Below are 21,271 nucleotides of genomic sequence, written 5' to 3'. Positions count from 1 at the left end.
CGGGGTTGCGCAAATAAATATCAGAGATCCTTTTTACTCTTAAGAGTACGCCGAAATTAATGACCTCTTAACCTAATTAAAATAACATTACTATGACGACCCTTTAAGAGACTTAAAACCAAAACCAAACCCCAAGTCCTGGAACCTGTCATGAATCAACTCTGTCAACTGTCATGAACTGATATTGATCCTGAAATAGCTATTTTCAACTACAGTATTTGGAACTGTTCCGGATACGAATTCGGAACGATATTTGGACCTCGTCCGGGTCTAAAATCGATACAATTCCACAGGCAGGTCAAGACCGTAACGCAGTTGTAGCGCCGGATAAGTAAGGTAATAAGTATCAACGAAGACCTTCACTACCTCAGGTATAAAAATGTTTTTTTTTGGTATGCTGTTTATGAGTACTGTGGACCAGTACTGAGTCAAACGATTCATTGTACGACGCAACCTGGAGTAGGATGCGAGCCTATCGGAATCGGTTCCGACCTAGGGGAGCAGCTTGCTCGAATGGGTAAATTAACAGAATCCTGTCTGGCTGGGCTGTGCTAGCACTTTCGCACAGAACCCAATGAACAAAACCAACATGCTTTCTCGCTCGATCAGTTTGGACAGTTGCATTACACGAGAATGAATGATGATTTTGTTAGTTGCGTAACAACATGCGCACAGTGCCCTCTTTAAGCATAGTGTGAAAGTGCTTGCACATTGCTAGCATTTTTGCTCTATTCTCAGAGACCACACTGTGCGTAAACTGCACACTTCGTCAATAGTACAGCATAGGAACGGTTCGCTTTGTTCTTAGCAACACATACGTAGTACACATTGGTGTCCTCATCGACGGCATTATTTTGATCAAAAAATGGATTTTAATTAGTTTGGTTTGGTTTAGCTTACAATAAGAAATATTTTGAATGCTTTTTAAAGTATTTCAGTGCAAATAACGAAGATTCTAAGATTGTTTGTGTATTCGGCAAGTCGCTAGAAAGCTTGTTTGAACAAAAGTTTTCAACCATCCTGTCAAAAAGTGATATTCAAATTTGGTTATAAGAAACATACTATGAGACCACCTGGACTACATACACTTTGATTCTGGATTCCATCACCCGATCTCTTTAATTCACTTTGGGATAAATGTAAACATCATCTTGTTGTGCCATTTTTCGACCAGGTACTCGAATCTTATTCTAGCTTTGAGACTAGAATAATCTAGTCTGAAAATTGCAGGCTAGTTTTATGTGTGGTTTTGTTTGGAGTGATTACATGATTTCAGCCTCCAACTGTCAAACTTCATACAAAGAACTGACTAGAATCGTGAAGGGCCCCTGTGGTGTCATTAAAGAAAGATTGCCTTGACATTTTAATAGATCCGGATCAATAGAAACTACTGCCTAAAATCGAATGTCTCATATTTTAACCTATCTTCTGACTTAAAGTCTTCATGGATAGTTTTTTGGACCATTTATCGGAGAAAATTTTTTACACGTCGCAGAGTCGCACTTTTTAACTATGCTCCTGTAATAATCTTGAAATATGACTGAAAACCATGCATAAGTGTGAAAAAACGCGAAGCTATAAGAATGGATTAAAATAATTGAAACCAAAAACCAATAAAACATCACACACAAAATTAGCTTCAGTACTTCAGCGTAGATTAGATTGTGATACGTATTCCACTCATAATACCGTACACCAACAGCATCAATCACTGTTATTCTAGTTTCCACTGCAACATCTACAAACATGTAAGCAATCAATTGTTCTTCTTCTTCTATTTGGCGTAACGATCTACGCGATCATGCCGGCTATATAGACTTTTGAGACTTATTCCGCACCACGCAGCCGGATAGTCAGTCCTTGTTTCGGCCTTTCCTTTTTTAATCCCGTTGGATTATATTTACCATGTCAGTGGAACAGTGTTCATCATCCGGGTTGCATCCATGGAGGGTTATAAACGCCCTCATAAATTGATCTTAAAATTCTTTATTTTACGATTTTTGTTGATGAAAAGTGTTAGTTTCCTTAACACAATCGAAATAATACTCTTACATTCACCAAAAAGAAGAAGATTCAGAAATAAACAAAACTATCTTTTGTAAATTTTTCGTCTGAGATTCTATCAAATTGTTAGAGATAAGTCCAACCATAAATTGCCGTTTGTTAACATTTTCTGGCTACATTTTTCTAGGCCAAAAACCTGAGGCTAGGGTAGCAAGTGTTTATGTATGGAATATCCCCCCCGCTCTTCCCCACCCCACCACAATATTTGAAAAATGTGCGCAGGTTAAAAAAAAGATTATTATTATAGATTAAGAGAAGAGTGTAAGTATGACATAAAATAAAATTTAACATGTTATGCTTAGTCGCGGATATAATGCAATAAAGCGTAAAGCCGAAAACTTATATATGTAAATACCTCAATATCAGCTTTTTTCCTCCTGATTAAAAAAATCATCTCATGGTTTTGCTTTTTAATTGTTATATTGTATAATGTTGTTTATTGTTTATGTGTAATTATTTTTAGTAATGCGTTTTTTTTGCTCAACCGATTTTTTTTGTCAAATGGCATCAACAGATTAAAAGGTAGAGTGAAATACAAAAGGCCACAGTCGATTTGTGTAAAATGTGTTATCGTTCGTATATTGGCTCTCTATTTCTCTCTGTTTAACCTCTCTCGCGAATGCTCAATTGACGCATGTCCTGCAGTATCCTTTTTGGAAGCTGTGTGTTCTTATTTGATGTCGCAAAGAGCAGATGTACGTGGAATGAAATTAACAGTGATAGCGCTCCGATGAGAGCAAGAAACATTTGTTGCTCAGCTTATACCAACTTTAGTATGGTACCAGGAGCTGACCATTGAGCGTTTTCTTTACGTGCTGCGTATTTATTACGTGAAAGTCTGTTTTGCATTGTAGAAGTATTTCGGTAATAATACTTGTTGACAACATTGCCGGTCTTGTAGTCATCGGTAAAGGTTTTGATACCTTCATTTAGTTAATACACCGGTATTTTTTCGTCGTTCGAATGTTCGCAGTGAATTGTAAAACTATCATTTTCCGAAGCCTCTTTGTGTATGTGTTTGTGGTTGTTCAATACATGATTATAAGTGTACCGTAGTGTTAAAAATTTTATTAAAAATAGTGTTTATACAAGATTGAGCTAAAACATGTGCTTTTGTTGAGTTTTGTTTGTTATTATGCTGTTATAATGATAACCCTATCATTGGAAGTGTATATTTAGCGAAACATAGTGGAAGCAATTGTGTTAAAACGGAATAGAGTACTCGCGTACAAGAAAAAGGATTATGGTTGAATTACTGTACCGATATGCATTAAAGCAGTGTGCGTGAAATAGGTTCTATTTGATAGAGTAGATGTGATTTACTGGCTTTTTCAAGAACTACAAACCAGATACCTGTATAAGTCTTGTAATATTTGTTGTTCATACGTTGTGTTTGAGAAAAGGTTTCATGTATAAGGGTTTTATTTTAAGACACCAGAGCTACCATCTGTCAAGTTGTATTCCTATGGTTACCTCTTATTTAAATTCCGTGTTAATATATACGTATATATATATATATATATATATATATATATATATATATATATATATATATATATATATATATATATATATATATATATATATATATATATATATATATATATATATATATATATATATATATATTTATATATATATTTATATATATATATATATATTCGTACAACTAATTCGTACAACTAAAAAAATTGGAAAAATATTTAATGTTTTAAAACGCTTTACTTGATTTTCCTGTTTTTAGAAGTTCACATAAATAAGACATATTAAAGCATATTTGATGAGTAAGTAAGCAAAGGAAAGCATACTCACTTGGTAATCAAATTAACGCGATAATAATACTGGGTATGTAAAAAGAGAGATTCGTAGTGTAAAGAACTGAGAGTAAGCAGAATACTAGAGAAGAGTGAGAAATCAATCAAAGTTTTCCTGCTCTGGAACAATTCAAAACAAAGCTGTTTTTTCAACATTTCATAACACATTGCTAGATTTTGATATTAAATGCATAACTATCTAGTGTTGACTGTAAAGTTTTATCATATCATGCTCGTTGAATCTATTGCGTGCTATTTAAGTTAATCTACCATTCACTAGCTTTTCACTAGCTTTTGCGGAAGAACTGCACAGGATTTTGTTTTTAAGTACTGTGCATAAATTTTACGATGCAAATGCACCGTCCTATACTTTAATATAGATGTTGGTACTTGGCTTCATAATCCTTGTGTTGATTAGCCTAGTTTATTTTTATTGGCTAGTTATTCGTAATTTATTGACTTTATCACTTATGACGGTGTTGTGTGAAGGATCCGATCCGTTTGATTCAATCGTGGAATAAGTAATAGAATAACAAAACGAGTTGTTACTTAAAATTTAATTACAGGACAATATATGTGTTATATTTAAATTTATCAATAAATATGCGAACATTTATTTGTATCAAAATGTATCATTAAATATGCTAAAAAAAACTTTTGGTAAAAAATGGCTTTTCTGCATGTATTTAGACAGTAGGAAAGGAGTACAAAAGAGGAATATAAAAAAAGTAAAGTGATTTTTTTCAACAAGTACAGCCCTGTTGTTCCACTAACCAATACAGCTATAAAACAAATAAAGCAGATACTGTCAGAAATAATAGTATTAAAATGTACAAAATTGCTTCCGGATATTGTGTCTTTAAATAAAACCTGTCCGGATACAAAAAAAAAACACGCACACACACAAAACCAACGTTAGGAAAAAAAGAAATATTCAGCAAAAATTGCTATTTGTTTTCTTCTGTTGTGCACTACAATTACCAAAATAACACAAATTTCCTCGACTTTTCCTATTTTTTTTTTCATGAAAATAGTAGTTTACAAACCTCTGTTTGTTTGTATTTTATTGACACTTACTACGTTATTTGTCGATTGTTATTTTGTTTTTGATGTGGTTTTTCAGTGTGTCTGGAAGCGGACTTGACTAGAGATTAGTAAAAATGTTATTACATCAGCATAAACGTATTATATGTTATATAGAGAGAAAAGGATGAACAAAAGCAGACATGGGGAGCTTTCACGATAATAGTGATTTAAGCATAGATGTGTTCCCCCTTACAGGAACTGTTTTAGCCAATGTCAAGACTGCGGTATGATGCTTGAAAACGTTGATGATACCTGTATTCATAGGATGCAATGCTGAATCTGCGGCACATTTTTCGAACACACTGTTCCGCGCCGAGGACATGCGGTCGAATATTGTTTTACGCGTATAACCTTTGTGTACATCAGTGTACTGAAAACACCCAATTATTTTTTTCGTTTCGTTCGCCATCGTCCGACATTATAAAATGCCCCAGCCATCGTATTCTGTCAGGACCACCCGGCGAATCAATGTGCGATATATCTCACATTTCGTGCGGTGTCGAAGTTTTGTGGATCTCAGCAGTCCGCGAAGCCCATAGTATGCACGATTCGCCTAAAAAATAAACTTCCGAATTTCGCTGCTGATGTCATTGTTCGAAGTAACGATCTCCGAAGATAGCTGAACTCCTTTACTACCTCGAGATTGTCGCCGTCAATTAATACAATGTCTTCTAGTTTGATCCTATCACGAGCTGAGCCTCTGTCAAGCAGGTATTTCGTCTTCGTCGCATTGATTCTTAAAACAATTCTTGCTGCTTCATATTTGAGTCGGGTGTAGGCCTAATACATCTTCGCTGTTGTCCTGTCGATGATGTCGATGTCATCCGCGAAGAAATTGGAGAGACCGGTAGAGGATCGTTCCACGGATGTCGTTTTCTAGCCCTGCGCTTTGAATGGCACCTTCCAAGGCAATGTTGAAGAGCAGACAGGAGATTCCGTCAGACTAATTCTCACCTTACACTGCATCCCGTTCATGGTGGCCATTAACAGCCGGATCAACTTCCCAGGAAAGTGGTACATGGTGTTCCGGTCTATGGTGTCGTTGGCCGCCATGAAGTCGATGAAAAGGTGGTACATGGGGATCTGGCGCTCTCGGCACTTTCGGAGAATTTGCCGTAGAGTAAACATTTGGTCGGTGGTGGATTTGTCTCCAACAAACCCAGCTTGGTAGCTGCTGACAAATGTGTAGCAAGAGGCGCAAGTCAGCAGAACAGATCTGTGACAGAATCTTGTAGGCGCCGTTGAGGACTATGATGGCTCGAAAATTCAAGCACTCCAGTCTGACACCCTTTTTGTTAATTGGATGAATGATATCCAGCTTCCACTCCTCCGGTAGTTCTTCCTGCACCCCGATTTTCACGATCAGTCGATTTTGACGGTAAGCCTCTCTGGTCCCATCTTGAAGAGCTCGGCCGCCAGTTCATCACTGCTAGCAGACTTATTGCTCTTAAACTGCTTGATGCCGCCGGCAATATCATCCAGAGATGTCGGGGCACCTCGTCGTCTGCACCAATGCTGTCGATGTTGTTACTGTTGTGCTGCTGCTGTGGTGGTTATCTTGTTCTGCTACTTGCACCAGCGTTTCTAGCCTCTGCTCCATTCAGGAGTCCTTCAAAGTAGCACTTCCACCTTTCGACCACCTCCCGCTTGTCTGTCAGCAAATTTCCTTCTGCATCCCAGTACATTGCGGTATTAGGAGCAAACCTGCACCGTGCCTCCTTCGATCTCCTGTAGAGCAAGCGGGTGTCAATGGACAATACTGGAGCTATTGTTTTTTCTCTCTATCTGGTAAGCAGACAATCTTAAGTTCGACTGCAGCGCTGATAGCTCGTTTCACCATACGCCAGTGGTCTGCGAGGGGAATCGCTGCGATGTTGTTGTAATTAAAGCTATGAAACATAAATCTCAACACAACAATTATCAAATTAGTATACTTTACCCAAACAGGATTTCGATACTCTTCCAAGTATTTTTTTACAAAGTTTTAGTAAATCAATGCAAAATAAAATCTTTGCCAGTTATGTGAAATTAATAAACATGCAATAGGACCTAACTCCAATAAAACAACAAAATATGTTGCTTACGCTACGATCTCAAACAAAATGTATAGTTGTATCATGTGATTGATAATATTTAGTTAATGTTTATGGTTACTGGTGTCATTCGTGGTGAATGTAAAATAACGTGTTCGTGTTCGATGGTTTATATTACCCGTGTTATACTATTGATAATCTGTTAGTGGCATTTCGGTCCTATGAGTGTAAAGTGTGCCACCTGTATATTGTAATAATTGAAGCTCAAAACTGTAGTCTTGGCGTATAGTAATCGTGGCGCTTATGACCCGTTGGTGGTGGTTTCGAGCATGTAATAATCCAAATTCACACTCCAGTGAAAATGGCAGCATATTGGCAGATGGACGAGGAGTCAAGAGTGCATTTAGTGGCAGAAGCTGTTTTAGCTGTAAGCTATGATTTAATACTTTTATATAATTTTATATAATTTTGTGTTGACAATTACTATAATCATATGCAAAATTACTGGTATCATTGAATACATTCGTAACGGCGGCGTACGTCCCGACACTCATTTTAGCTCATTTTTCTGACATACTAGATGTATAGTACTTTACCGCGATGTTGTAGGACCGGGCACACGAAATGTGTTGCCATCCCTAGGATTCTGTGTGAGCGCCGCACGTTCCCGCTACGGACGAATTCAATGATACCAGCCATTAACATCACAAAATGTAATACATTAGCTGGCCCAGTAAACCTAATTTTCCTAATACCTAAAACATAATATTAGTTGACGATTAAGTATTATAAGCTGTAAATATAGGTGCCTGAGTACACATATATTTTTTGTTATGTGTTCAAATCATTGAAGTTAATTAAACAAATAATATGGTACAGAACATAATTTGAAGAGTAAATTACAATTATGATACATTGATGTATTTACATGCTTTACAAATTATTCGTGAATAATTACATTACAACTACGTTCCAAATAATTACATTATTGTAATAAATAGAGAGCTTCTATTAATCTCTAATACAATCTCATGCAATGGAGCGCCGATTATCCGGGTACCTTTTATCCGGCTCTCCGTTTATCCGTGCTGTTCAAAAATGACAGTTTAATATTAAGGTGACATTGAATGCTGAGGAGGATATTAAAAAAACGGTTACAAGAGCACATTGTTATAACAAAAATCACTGGCACATTTAAAATATTCTCTTTGGGAAAGCATGAAGTTAATAAAAACTGACTAGATTTTACCAAAACAGAATACACATTCAAAAAAATATCAGGTATTTGTAATAAAAAATATACTTTGACTCATTATTCGTGTTATTTGAGTATCCGGGCAAGTTGGGATCCCGATTAGCCCGGGAAACGGTGCTTCACTGTATAAATAGATAGGAAACTGCAGGATCTTTGCTTTGCTTTGTGATAATTGTACTGTGCCCGTATCCTCACAGTACCCGATCGTCGAGTGTAGACCACCAGGCATCAAGTGTCAAAGTACTCTATACAACAACAACTGTTGCTACGTGTGTAGCACTGGATTAAGTGGGTCGCAAACGGTAAAGATAATTTTACAAACTGTTGTTTATTCAAGCAGTTTTAAAATTGGTGGTGTCTTTCCGCGTTCTGATTTGCTCTGTTCTCGATCAGCTGTGCGAACTTGACCCTGGTTGAACCGCTTCCTGATTGGTCCTATTCTGGGAGAACTAGTTGTCGCACAAGCTAACCCTGTCGTCCCTTTCGGTGTATCTAGTACGCGTTAGGTTGATCTGCTCTTGACAGATCGATGTTAACAAACATTACTTTCTGTTAAGAACGCATGTGGTCTATATCGTGCCAACAACAACAATTATGCTTTTTGTATAGGAGTTAGAAAATTGCAATTAAATTAAGTTTAGTTTAATAAGAACATTTAAAACCTATTCTCATGCCACCATAAGGTGTGTGCAAAGTTTCGTTGAAAATGATACAGCCGTTTCGGAGGTTGCTGGTAACAAACACCGTGACACGAGATGTATATACAGCGCCTATCAAAACTATATGGACCAAGGACTGTGTAAGAACGAGGTCAAATATTAGCCAAAATCGGTTTGGCCATCTTGGATGCCATTTGACAGCAGAGAGCCCTTAAAACTTCATCACACACTCAAAACTTTAATATTCAGGGTGGCCATTCAACCGGGAAAACCGGGAATTAGCCGGGAATTTTATTTTTCCGGGAAACCTCGGGGAAAAACCGGGAAAAACCGGGAAATTCTCCAAAATGGGAAATTATCACAAACTTTTGCTATCACTGTTTACCATCGTACTAAGTGCATTTTCAATTAATGTTGAAATATGTTTTGTATACTGTTCCCAATTTACCACAGGCCAGCAACATCACACCAATGTGTAAGGACAACATTTTCCGTTTCTCACATATGGTAGTATATAATACCATATGTGCAATATATGTACTATACTTTTCATTCGCATTGGTGCAATACTTACGTTCACCGATATTGGTTCTTGCACATTTCGGGTGTGGTGTGCCTATTCGTTCTACCTTGCACTCGTCTTTTATTATTCAACTCTCGTGAAGTTGCGGTCTTGTCGAATTTAACGGTGGATGTAGTGCGCGATCCCAATTTTTGAACATAATTGATAATTCTTGTCCCCTTTAGCATTGGCATTTTGCAGTTTGGTTTCGGGCCTGTACCTTCATTCTTCCCGGGTGACTGGGTTCCCACACTGGCACTGATGGTTGAGGTGGCGTCGCTTCTCCAGTCCGATCGTTGCTCCGTTGTTTTATTATCACATAAAGTACACTTCCCGTAAAACATATTCAAGAAAGTGTCCCAAAATTAAGAAACACACTGAATCCTCCTGTATCTATTTGTGAGGTGCATCATCAGCGTCGTGCGAGTAACAGCATGCATGGCTGCTGTTTTACAGGAAATCCGTTCTTGGCAGATTTGTATGCTATCTCCAGTGGCTGGTTGGTCCATGACTTCAGGTTACCCTTTTTTAAGGTTGTGTGATGACATCTGTTAATAAAAAATTGATAGCAGATGAAAAATATCTTTGCCACGGGGTAAAGTCTTTACACGTTAGTGTCTTGATGCTAAACCACTAAAAAGCAATATTCGTATAGCTTTTTTGTCGTTTTTTCATCAGTTGTTTGCTCATATAAAACTTCCGAAAATATAAAAAAATGCATATTTAAATAGCTTAAGATCCATAGTAGCCAAAATAGATCCATAAACGCGAGCGCACGATTTAAAATTTGTTTGTACAAATTTGATAGAAATCATGCCAAAAATGGTTCTCAAATGTGTTGTCACACCTCTAGATTGGATATTATCTCTTCTTCTTCTTCTTCTTCTTCTTCTTTTTGGCTCAACGACCGTTGTCGGTCATGGACTTGACTTTCAGTGACTTATTGATCCCCCCATAGCAGGATAGTCAGTCCTACGTATGGCGGCACGGTCCATTTGGGGCTTGAACCCATGACGGGCATGTTATTAAGTTGTACGAGTTGACGACTGTTCTACGAGACCGGATAAATTGGCTAGATTGGATATTATATTGTTGAATAATTCACTAATACTTTTATCCAGTTTTTATGACAAGTTTCCATCTTTCCCGTAATGCCCGTGTTTACTTACCATCCTCTAGATAACGATTTTTGAAAACGTATTATATAATAATTTATTAATCGAAGTACGATAAAACCGGCACACGAAGCATAGTGAACCGGGAAAACTCCAAAAAATCCGGGAAAAAACGGGGAATTTTAAATCCTGATTTGAGTGGCCACCCTGAATATTACTAGAGGCATACACGGTGTACGATGCTGTCGCAAATATCCCAAATATCAAAGCAGAAATGACATGGTTTAGTAATTTGGGAATAATTAATACAAAAAAAAGAAAAATATGCTATTCCGTTTTGGCATATTTGCATATAGACATACGTTCCAAAACGAGCAAGTATAACCCAACTGAAACAGCTTAATACTCTATGTGTTTCTTCAAGACCGATGTTGTTAGATGCTATTTGCTTCTATTAAGATTTATCAATTCAAGCAGTTTAGTACTATTTTATAATACTGATTTTAATAATTCGATTTACTTTGTTGGCTTTTTGATGTAGCATCAAAATTGCATGTGCGTAGCAAAATATGATTTACTTTTTTATTTAACAATTTAAAAAGGAAAAAAATGATTGAATTTTAGTTTAAAACAAGAACAACAAAATTTCCTTTTAACCTTGACCTTTAAATGTTATTGATGTCCTTTGCCTTTAAATGTCCTTAACCTTTTAATTAAAAATGTATTGTATAGCAAATACCTGTAAATGTAGGTATTACTTCATTACCTATTTTAAGCGTTTTTCTTTTAGAAGTTGAATAGTTATACACATTCAATAAACTATTATTTGAATTGAAAATGAGTGATTATTGCACATCAAAGATATTACACTATATTGAATGGATACTTTCAAGTTATGCATATATAAAGTAAGCAAGAAAAAAAACGTAACTATTGCAGGTTATCAAGAACTTGCGTTCCGCGTTCCGTTTTTTTTCTCCAGATTGGCAGGTTCGTTCCGTTCCACAATTATCGGAACTATTCCCATCACTAGTCCCCACCCTTGTGGCTCTAATTTGACTACGAGGGATTTTAAGCTTAATAATTTATATTGTTTATATTTTGGCAGTATTATTTTGTGCGAGACAAATGAGTTGACGTGATTATTAACCTAAAAACTGGTGACAGAAGGTAATGAAATCAATAAAAACTTTTTGGTGGCAAGGAACACCGAAACCAAACTGGGAAATACGGACACTCTGTAGATGGATCCCGAATGTATTGTTTATATTTCACTACCTATATCAATTGGAGATGAACCGATGGCATTAAAAACGTTAAGTAAGGGTAATCGGACATAAACTAATCCAGCAACTAGAGAAAGCATTAAAATATTTGAGGAACATGGGTCAACATATCAGCCATGTGTTTTGCTTTTAGACGCTCGATGCTGATGAGGCACATCACGAAACCCTGTATCTTGCCAAGACTTGGTCTACTACAGGCGACCCTTGAGATACGATCCCCTCGAGTTGCGACGATTCGCAGATACGACTATGTTGATTTTTACAGTTAAAAGTTATCCTTTAGAGAAATTGGTGTATTTTTTATTTCTTAACCTTAGCTAATTATGTAATTACCGTTACATTAGTTTATTAGTGAACTAAATATTCATATATTTATTCATTTATAGTCGATATATCGTATCGACTTTCGAAATGAAATTCATATATTTTTTAACATTGTTTAAATAAAATACATATTATCATAGATTTAGATTCTTCAATTTCGGATATTAACTTTATATTGATACATGTTCGACTTACGACTTTTTCGACTTACACCTTGTTTTGGGACATATTTTCGGTCCCAAATACAGTCGTTTCTCGGGGTCACCTGTATAATCAACAAAAAGAAAAGGAAATGATATGACATCATTCAGGAATAAAAAAGAGATTCTTTGGGATTAGAAACAAAAAAATTGAATTTTGATGACACAAAGGACCATTTTTCAAACAAGTTCACCAAATTTCCGACTTAAGTAATTTCGTAATAGTAAGTCCTAAACTGTAATTTGTAAGCTGGAGCAACGTCAGCTGTTAGGCCGCTTCCAAACACACACAAAAAAAAACATCGTAACGAAAAAGTTTGACAACCAAAAAATAACGCTTGTTATTGTAAACAAACAAAAAGTTAGTTTTGTTTTCCTCAAGTTTGGTGAAAATATCACGAATATTTATGTTTAATTTATGATAAATTGCTGTTTTGCACTGTAAAAGCATGTTAACAGCAATTTCGTTTACATTTCGTTCGTCGACGGGTGGGTGATCGGTGAAACGACAAAAGGAGCGTTACAATGCGTTCGATTTCATCTATATTTTTTTTCGTTACGGTGTTTTTTTTGGTGTCTGGCAGCGACCTTAGTGTCCGATTATCATTAATGCCTTACCCTGCAACCAGAAATTCCGAGAAATAGCGTCGCGCTGTAAAGGCCTTATTAGACGGAAGAAAATACTGTCATTTCTCGATTGGGATTTATCTGTCAAACTCAGGCTTTGGCACAAAAATGCCTCTCGTACGTGTAATAAGGCAAGGAAATTGTTCTGCTACCTTTATCATTTATTATTTAATTTATTGATTTTCTTGGCATAAACGAAAGGATCATTCGTTGTTTCCCATTTTTGTTGATTTTATTCATCATTATCAAAAAATTCAATACGCTCTATCGACATTGACAGTAAAAATCTATTCTGGAGCAAATAGGAATTGAGCATGCCGATTTCCGATGTTCCGCATCTATCTATCTAACGACTCCGGACGACTCCAGACGTCTCCGACTCCGGACGACCCCAGACGACTCCGGACGACTCCAGACGACTCCGACTCCGGACGACACCGACTCCGGGCGACTCCGGGCGATTCCGGACGACTCCGGTCGGACTTTACGCATCACTAGTTCATACCAAGGACCAAAGTGGGTTTATTATACAGGTGGGCTTATCCCAAACAATTTGACAGCCGTGCTGCAGAAAAATGAAAACGAAATGACAGGAGGGGATTCGATTCTCAATTCTCATTTGTTGATGTATGCGTTGTTGATTTGTTGATGTTCGATTCTATTTCGCGGCCGCGAAATTCCGCCTGCTAAAAATTGTATGGATATGACAGTTCGGAAAAGTTGCCCTTGATAGTGTACATTGGTTTGACAGCAGGCGGAATTCCGTGACCGCGAAATTCCGGTCCGTGTATTCTCGGCCTGAGAGCCCTTTCCGATTCAAATTTTAATTGTGATAAAAATGATAAATCGGTCTGGTCATCACAAGAACATTGTAAATTGGTTATTGAATGTTACACCAAATGTATTGATGCCTCTTTTAATAATAATAGTTTGAAGGTTTCATAAGCTTTCCAGGACTTTCTGCTGTCAAATTGCTTCCAAGATGGCCGATTTTGGCTAATACTTGACCTCGTTCCTATACACTCCTTGGTTCATACATTTAGGCGTGAAATATTTCAGCCCCTTAAAACTGTTAACAGTAAACCTCATAATTTTTCAACGTTTTCTGCATTGTTAAATAAACTTAAAATTTGGTGGAAAATAATAATCATAAATTAATGAATGTGCCGCAGGATGTTTTTTCCTTCCATTTTTTTGTTATAGTTGTTTTAGTACTATAGAAACTTTCTATAGAAAGAAAGAATCTCTCTGAAGTCCTTAACCCCAAGTTATCTAAAATATGTTTTCCAGGTGATACAGACTACATTTCATCGCCTGATGATGCAGGAAATAACTCCTCATCGAATGGTGGTTTACAACACGGAATTCGATCCACATCAATATTGGCAGCAGCTCAGTCTCTTGCCATGGCTCTCCAACAACAATCGTCTTCACTACATCCGTCACCGGATCCCATAACGGCAGATATCATCAATATATGGCTCGATTCCCATTTACCGGTGAGTAATTAAAATCTGAAATTTAGTTTCATTTTGGCAATGTACTCATGATTGTTGTTATCAGTTAAATAATAAAATTCAACTGTTTTAATTGCTCAAGTTAGACAAAAATCAATGCATTCCAAAATGTTCATATGATTGTAGCCAGTTGATGCTGGACCATGGTTCAATGAAATACGTAAAAGATTATAATATTGACATGGCTGTTGGTTCTATGCTACTAATAGGTCATACAGGTTTATGTATGACCGCGTATATTATTTACTTAGAAATAGGATCATATTTGTAATTTAAAGTTTTAGAATCATATATATGAGCTGTGTTTAACTCGTTTTTCCTAACAACATCAAAATCGTTCTTCAGCATGAAATATTACTGAATAGCTCAAGAGTTATAAATTATGAATTTGAATAACATATAACAAATTATTGCCTTAATAAACTGCTTTCCATACTTCTATTTCTATTCTCTATTCATAGTGTACCAATCCATCGTTGAATATTTTGAATTATTTCATTCAGTATATCAACATAATATTTTTTAAAGGGTATTGTAAATTTAAACGTTTAGAGCCTACGGCCCAATGCTACCTTTAGTAGATTGTTTCGCAGTATATTATTATTCTTTCTTTCAATGGAGTGTTAAGAGCAAGATTTTACGGCGATGTGACCTGGTGCAGCATGAAGGGAAACTTTTTTTCTGTTTATTATCATTTTTCGCTACTCAAATGAAGTATTCTTATAATACGAAACGGGGTCAACAGGGGTTTAAGAGACCAGTAGGGGAAGTCAGGGTTGGTTCGACACTGTGGGTAAGAACGACACCTCGCCGTTTTAGTATTTATAGAACTTTAAAAAAATGGTGATCTTATGTCTAAATAAACAACAAAAACAAACACATGGTGCTTCTGATTGACAGCCGATGTGAATTTTACTTCTGAGACTTATGGAATTGTGATGTTTATTCAACAGTTTCCGTGTTAATAGTTTTGTTTTATAAACACATTGACTAGTTCTGTATCAAAAAGTGTAGTTTTTTTTATTTTAAACTATATGGTACAACATGTCACCAAAACTAATGTGGCCAATGGAGGTAAATCAACACAACATATGGTAGTAGTTTAATGCTGATCTGTAGTATGTCAACATTATATTTATATCCTAATTTGCGATTGCATATTTTTTCTACAGATGTTCCATAACTATGTAGGATAAACGTAACGGTCAAGCTGAGCAAACGCTCAATTAAAAATACCTTAGAAGCTATAAGACTGGAAATGTCAATAAACCAAGCAGATTATAATTATGGAATTCAGCTATCTTATCATTACCTCATAGAACGTCTGCCTAACTCGGACACAAATCATGTATTTAAAATAGGATGTAGGATTATTAAAATAAATATTATTACGGATTCCGACGTATTTTAGGCTTATTTTAGGTTTGTGTAGGCTTAACTGAAGAAAACAATTATCACTCAAATCATGATCAAATCAAATGACCGATGTTTGATTTTTGGCTTTCGAGTTAGCAGAGAAAATGAAATTTAACACCCTTCCATTTTATGAGAAAAAAGAAGATTACTCAAAGATACTGGCTGCAAGTAATTTTTTTAAGTAATTCGAACCACTCATTTCGTAAACTAGATGCTATCATGCTACATAATGAATAAAAAAAACTATCTATGTTTACTAATAAGTTTACAATGGCAAAAGTATTGCAAAGGAGTGAGTCTGAAGGTGTCGAAACTACTCCCACTTCCCCTACAGTACTTTAAAAATGTCATGAAGCAGCAGTTATCAAGTACCTCTCTAAGTTCGTAGGCCGTCACGATACCTAATATAAAGCACTTTCTATACGTTTTACTACTAGCTACGTTTAGGGTTTTCGTACCACTGCACAGTGGAGAATGGCCATAGAAACGCCGGAATGAAAATCGATTCATACTATTGCATTTTTTCTTCGTTCTATTTGCTATGACTATATGTGACGGTCCCATAGTACTTGACGACTATACTAAACATAGATACTAAACATTAATAATTATCGCTCACAACATTTTATCATTCCAAAAACAGAAACATTCCAAAATGAAAATATTAAAAAAAATTAGAAATTATGTTTGGTTTTCGATCATTTATGAACTTTAAAAATAATTTGTTGAATTCAAATTACTAAGAAATAGCATAAAAGTATGTACAAAAATATTTAAACGACACATTGATAATCAAAATCTGACTATTATTTATTACAACATTATGTTGGGTGAAAAAATAGCTCTAATTTCGTATCATGGTATCACTAGTACTTACAGTGCAGTGAAATAAATTCCTTTCAATAAATTATAAATCTTGAAGTTTTTTTTCCTAAATCTTGAAATATTGAATTTAGAAGTCTTTTATAAAGGGTCCAAAAGTTACACCGTTTTTGAGCGAAAATAAACAATGTTAAGCTGTTTTTGAACTTTGTTCAACTGTAAGTTAAAATTTGACGTCCAACCGAAATTATAATGGGTTTCTGAACGGTATTCAATCTCAACAAAACATTTACTTTTGAACGTTATTATCGTATATATTCGTACGTTTCTATTGTCCGTGTACGTTTCTTTGGAGTTAATTTGTTGCAATTAAATTAAACCTGAATTAAATTGGTTTTGTATTTGTTTAAAAGTTACCGATTAATTTTGAAGGTATTGAGGTATAAATTCCTTTCTTCTTTGGCTAGACAACCGTTGTCTGTCAAGGCCTACCTGTACCTCCTGTGGGCTTGTTTTTCAGTGACTTATTGATTTCTTCCCATAGCAGGATAGGCAGTCCCTATCACAGAAAAAAAATCTTGAACTTCAGTAAAAGTTAACTGAAGTTTTGTGAAATGCACATTCAGTAATCCTTTCAGTAAAAAGAATGTTTACTGAATCATTCAGTAATGTTCGGTGCTCACCAAATTCACAGCTCGTTTACTGAATCACAGCTATTCTCATATTACTGATTTTTCAGTAATTGGTAGCGATTAAAAAGTGACGAAAACTTTCTAACAAATAGAGTTTTTTTTATTGATGCGAAGAGATTGCCAGCCCCTCGTTTCATGTTCACACTTATTTTGTTGTTGTTTGATACAGTTGATACCGTGTTTGGCGTAACTAGTGTAGCTGGTTCAGAAAGCGCCCACAGACACCACGAAATTTTAGTAAGCACATTGGATTGTAGCAAAGACGATACACACCAACACGGTAGCCAATTGTTGCAAATTAATCCCGCAAGTCGAAATATCATCTGAAATTTTACAAGGGTGTCTGTAAGAGCCTACTAAATCAACTTTTTGCACATCACGAGCAAGTGGGCACCGCATTGTTTTGTTGTTTGTTGTTCTGACTGACAGGTCGATTTGAGAGAATGAATTGCTGCATTTTCAGTCATTTGTTTTACTGATATCCAATGAAACGACTATTTTGACACTTATTTTACAGATTTTCAGTAAAATACGTATTACTGAAATGAATTCAGTAAATTATTTCAATGAAAGTCAGTAAAACATAAAATTTATGCCGAAACCAGTAAAATATTCTATTACTGAACCGTTTCAGTAAAAAACTTTGTGTGCGTATGGCGGCACGGTCCATTCGGGGCTTGAACCCATGTCGAGATGAGATAAATTATTGGCAATTACATTCTAACTATGGAGTCCTTTCTGTTTTAAGTTCGTAGGCTGAAATTTCAGCCTTTCAGCTGTTTGCATTGTATAGCAGTTTTCGAGCAGTTATCGAAGTCGGTACATTATACAGGTGGCCTTATCCCAAGGTGTATCAATTTAAAAGGCTGATTTTTATCGCATCTGCTTCTGAATGAAGATTGTAAGAGTGTTTTGTGTATTCGTCAAGCCTCCAGAAAGGTAGTTTGAATAAAAGTGTTCACTCATCCTGTCAAAAAATGATATTCAAATTTGGTTATGAAAAACATGCTATGAGACCACCTGGATTACATACCCGTCAAACATTGCGAGGGTTGCGAAACATTTCATGTGCTTGAAGTGTTTTGATATTTTTAATAATCTCTGTTTTTTAATCATCAATTATTTTTGTTGCGGTGTTATTTGTCGAAAAAATCACTGTTTCAATTTTTGTGGATTTTTTCAAACTAAAATGTCAAAATTCAGATGTTTAGTATGCTGTAAACTGCACTGTTATACTTGCTCTCGGAGTGCTATAATTATAACTGCTAAAACAAAGGGCAAAAAAACTGCCTAGGCTCGCAAGCTCTTTAATGCGAGGGCTCTGGGTCTATGAACTTGTATGGCGTGCGAGCCCTCGCTGTCAATTGCATGACGGGTACACTGCGCTTTTATCAATAAGTTTTTATGCGTTCTCTGTTTGTCCACTGTGCTGCAGTAACGCTTGAATTGCTTAAGTTGCGCATTTCGGTTGTTTTCAATAAATGTGTCTCAATGGGTTTTTGAGACGGGCAGCGTAACGTCCTATCTTGACAGTCCGAAAGCTATGGACGGTATGGTCTGGGTTTGTTGTTATGGTGTGGCCTGTACAATAGTCTAATTTGGCTTTCCGAAGTGTGTTACAATGTTTCTATAGCTGATAGTGTGATTTATAATAAGTTCTGTATTGTAGATATGCTAGAACTCCATAGCTTCTCCTGTTCTATTCGAGTGTAGTTAGACCTGTATAAAGGTCTTGTTATAAATAAGTTTTACTCTACTCAATTTTGAAATGAAGATTTGTTCAAGTACACTAGACGAACCGACCTTTAGTAATTTGTGAACCTTGGTTCAAACCATAACTCTTATTACATACTACACTAAACAGAATTAAACAAGTATTAAACAAAGATGTGTTCATCAATTAGATGTTCAAGTTGCAAAATTATATTCACATCCAACTCCGGATTCATTTGCTTCTCGATTGATGTCGACTCCGAAAGCGAACGGTTCTGCATGTGTTCGGCAAAGTTAAACTCATCTGGAGTCGTCTTGGCTCCGTCAGAATCATTCGAACTACAGTGGAACGACGTTTATCCGGGCTCATTGGTACTCGACCTCGCCCGTATGCTCGAAAAAAACGGATAATGGGCTGAAGTATGTTTTTTGATCAATATTTTTAAAGCCTTGTTGTACTTTTTATGTTTTGGTAAGACCTAGTAAGTTTTTATGAGTATGATGTTTGTTCAATGAAAATATTTGAAATATGCCATGAATACTCGTATATTTTATTATTAAAATTTTCTGTAATAACGGTATTTTCCAATATTTCGTTCATCACGCAGTGTCACCTTTGTATTGAACTGCCATTTCTCAACAACACGGATATACGGACAGCCGGATGTAAGGTACCCGCATATACGGCGTCTCACTGTACTCCATTAGCTCGGCGTTGATTTCAGATTTTTTTACCAATCTGACATTCGTTATATTGACGCTTGGGTCGGAATGGATCCACGTGTCCGAGTTTGGATCGTTCTAACCTTTTCACTACCAAGGGGAATATGTTTTCCCATCTAAAAAAACGTTACCAATTGTTTGATTATTTTGGAACCGAAAAAAATAAACGATTGCCAAATGCGGCAAATCTCTTTCTACAACGAATAAACAAAGAAAAACTATAAAATTTTATTGCGCCAAAAGCAAAAAATCTTAGGCTTGATATTTTGAATGTTTATTAGACCTGAGGAAATAAAATAACTATGTTTTGCGACGTGTTTTATATTGTATAATTACTATAATTGTATATCATTTGTATGCATCACAGTAAAGTGCAGAACATTGGCACATCTTATCACTTGCATTAAAATTGAAATATGTTATGTGCAATGTCCATTTATGCTTCACAAGTAAACGAATTTGTTTTTGTGGTATACCATAAATAACTATTAACTTTACTATTCTAAGAATTGGTATAGTTGTAATTTGATTTAGAAAGCAATAATTGAAATATCGATGTAATCAAACAAACTCTTCATTTATTTACCTTTATGGTCCATAGGGAAAAATATATCTTATGAAATAATAGAAAACTTACACCCCCTATGTGTATGTGTAACACTCCGTTATGTTTTCTAGTTATATTTCCCCCAATACCTAACACATCCTGTTGAATTTGTATATTTAGTCCTAAATAGCTTATGGTCCTGAGTACGGTAATTTTTACTGAAAGTATTTTGAAGTTTTGCAAATTTTCTGCCATATTGCAAGTTGTTTAAACTGTAATAAAAAATGCTGCCGCTAAAAAAAGTAACGATTTTTTTCAGTCTTTTCTAACAGAACAAACATGGCTAATCAGAGTAACTAAAATTATTCGGGTATGTTGGTATGGGTGTAATGGATACTGTTTACATTATGCACTGTATGCATACATTCTGTTTGTTCAGTATGTGAAGGGAATCGTCTTTGTAAGAACGAAAGAAATATGATATGGTCAAAACACATATGTACATAGGTTTCAATGACAAACGTACATGTCTGATTAGAAATACTAATTCTAATATCTGAACTTAACATAAAAAAAAGTAAGATATCATAATCTCCGATTGAATAAATTAACTTTTTAAATTAGGAATTATTTTAGAGGTTTAGAGGTTAAGGTTGAAGAAAATAACCATATTGTTGATAACGAGAGTTGTCGAGACATAAACTTTCCTGCAAATAACTCATTTTCTCACGCATGTTTTTGTCTGTTATGCGTGTTTAATGTTCTCAATCCAGCACTACGCAATGCGTGTTCTCTATTTCGCTCTTGAGAACACCC

The 21,271-nt window shown here is 35.7% G+C and overlaps 1 protein-coding gene across 8 annotated transcripts in view; it reads left to right on the top strand.

Moving 5' to 3' along the window:
• Positions 1 to 21,271, top strand: part of LOC120905168 (liprin-beta-2) — a 46,295-nt gene that overhangs the window by 3,590 nt on the left and 21,434 nt on the right. For 6 of the 8 annotated variants that reach the window (XM_040316014.1, XM_040316013.1, XM_040316015.1 and 3 more), the window contains one exon: positions 14,316 to 14,524. In XM_040316014.1, coding sequence (XP_040171948.1) covers positions 14,316 to 14,524 — 209 coding nt within the window. Of the gene's footprint in view, positions 1 to 2,849; positions 2,929 to 6,996; positions 7,425 to 14,315; positions 14,525 to 21,271 lie in introns of those variants that run through there. The other 2 variants (XM_040316012.1, XM_040316017.1) reach the window with 2 other exon arrangements.

Source organism: Anopheles arabiensis, chromosome 3, assembly GCF_016920715.1.
Source record: "Anopheles arabiensis isolate DONGOLA chromosome 3, AaraD3, whole genome shotgun sequence".
NCBI lineage: Eukaryota > Metazoa > Arthropoda > Insecta > Diptera > Culicidae > Anopheles > Anopheles arabiensis.
The sequence above is the reverse complement of the archived record's forward strand: the minus strand, read 5'-3'. Positions and strand labels throughout refer to the sequence as shown.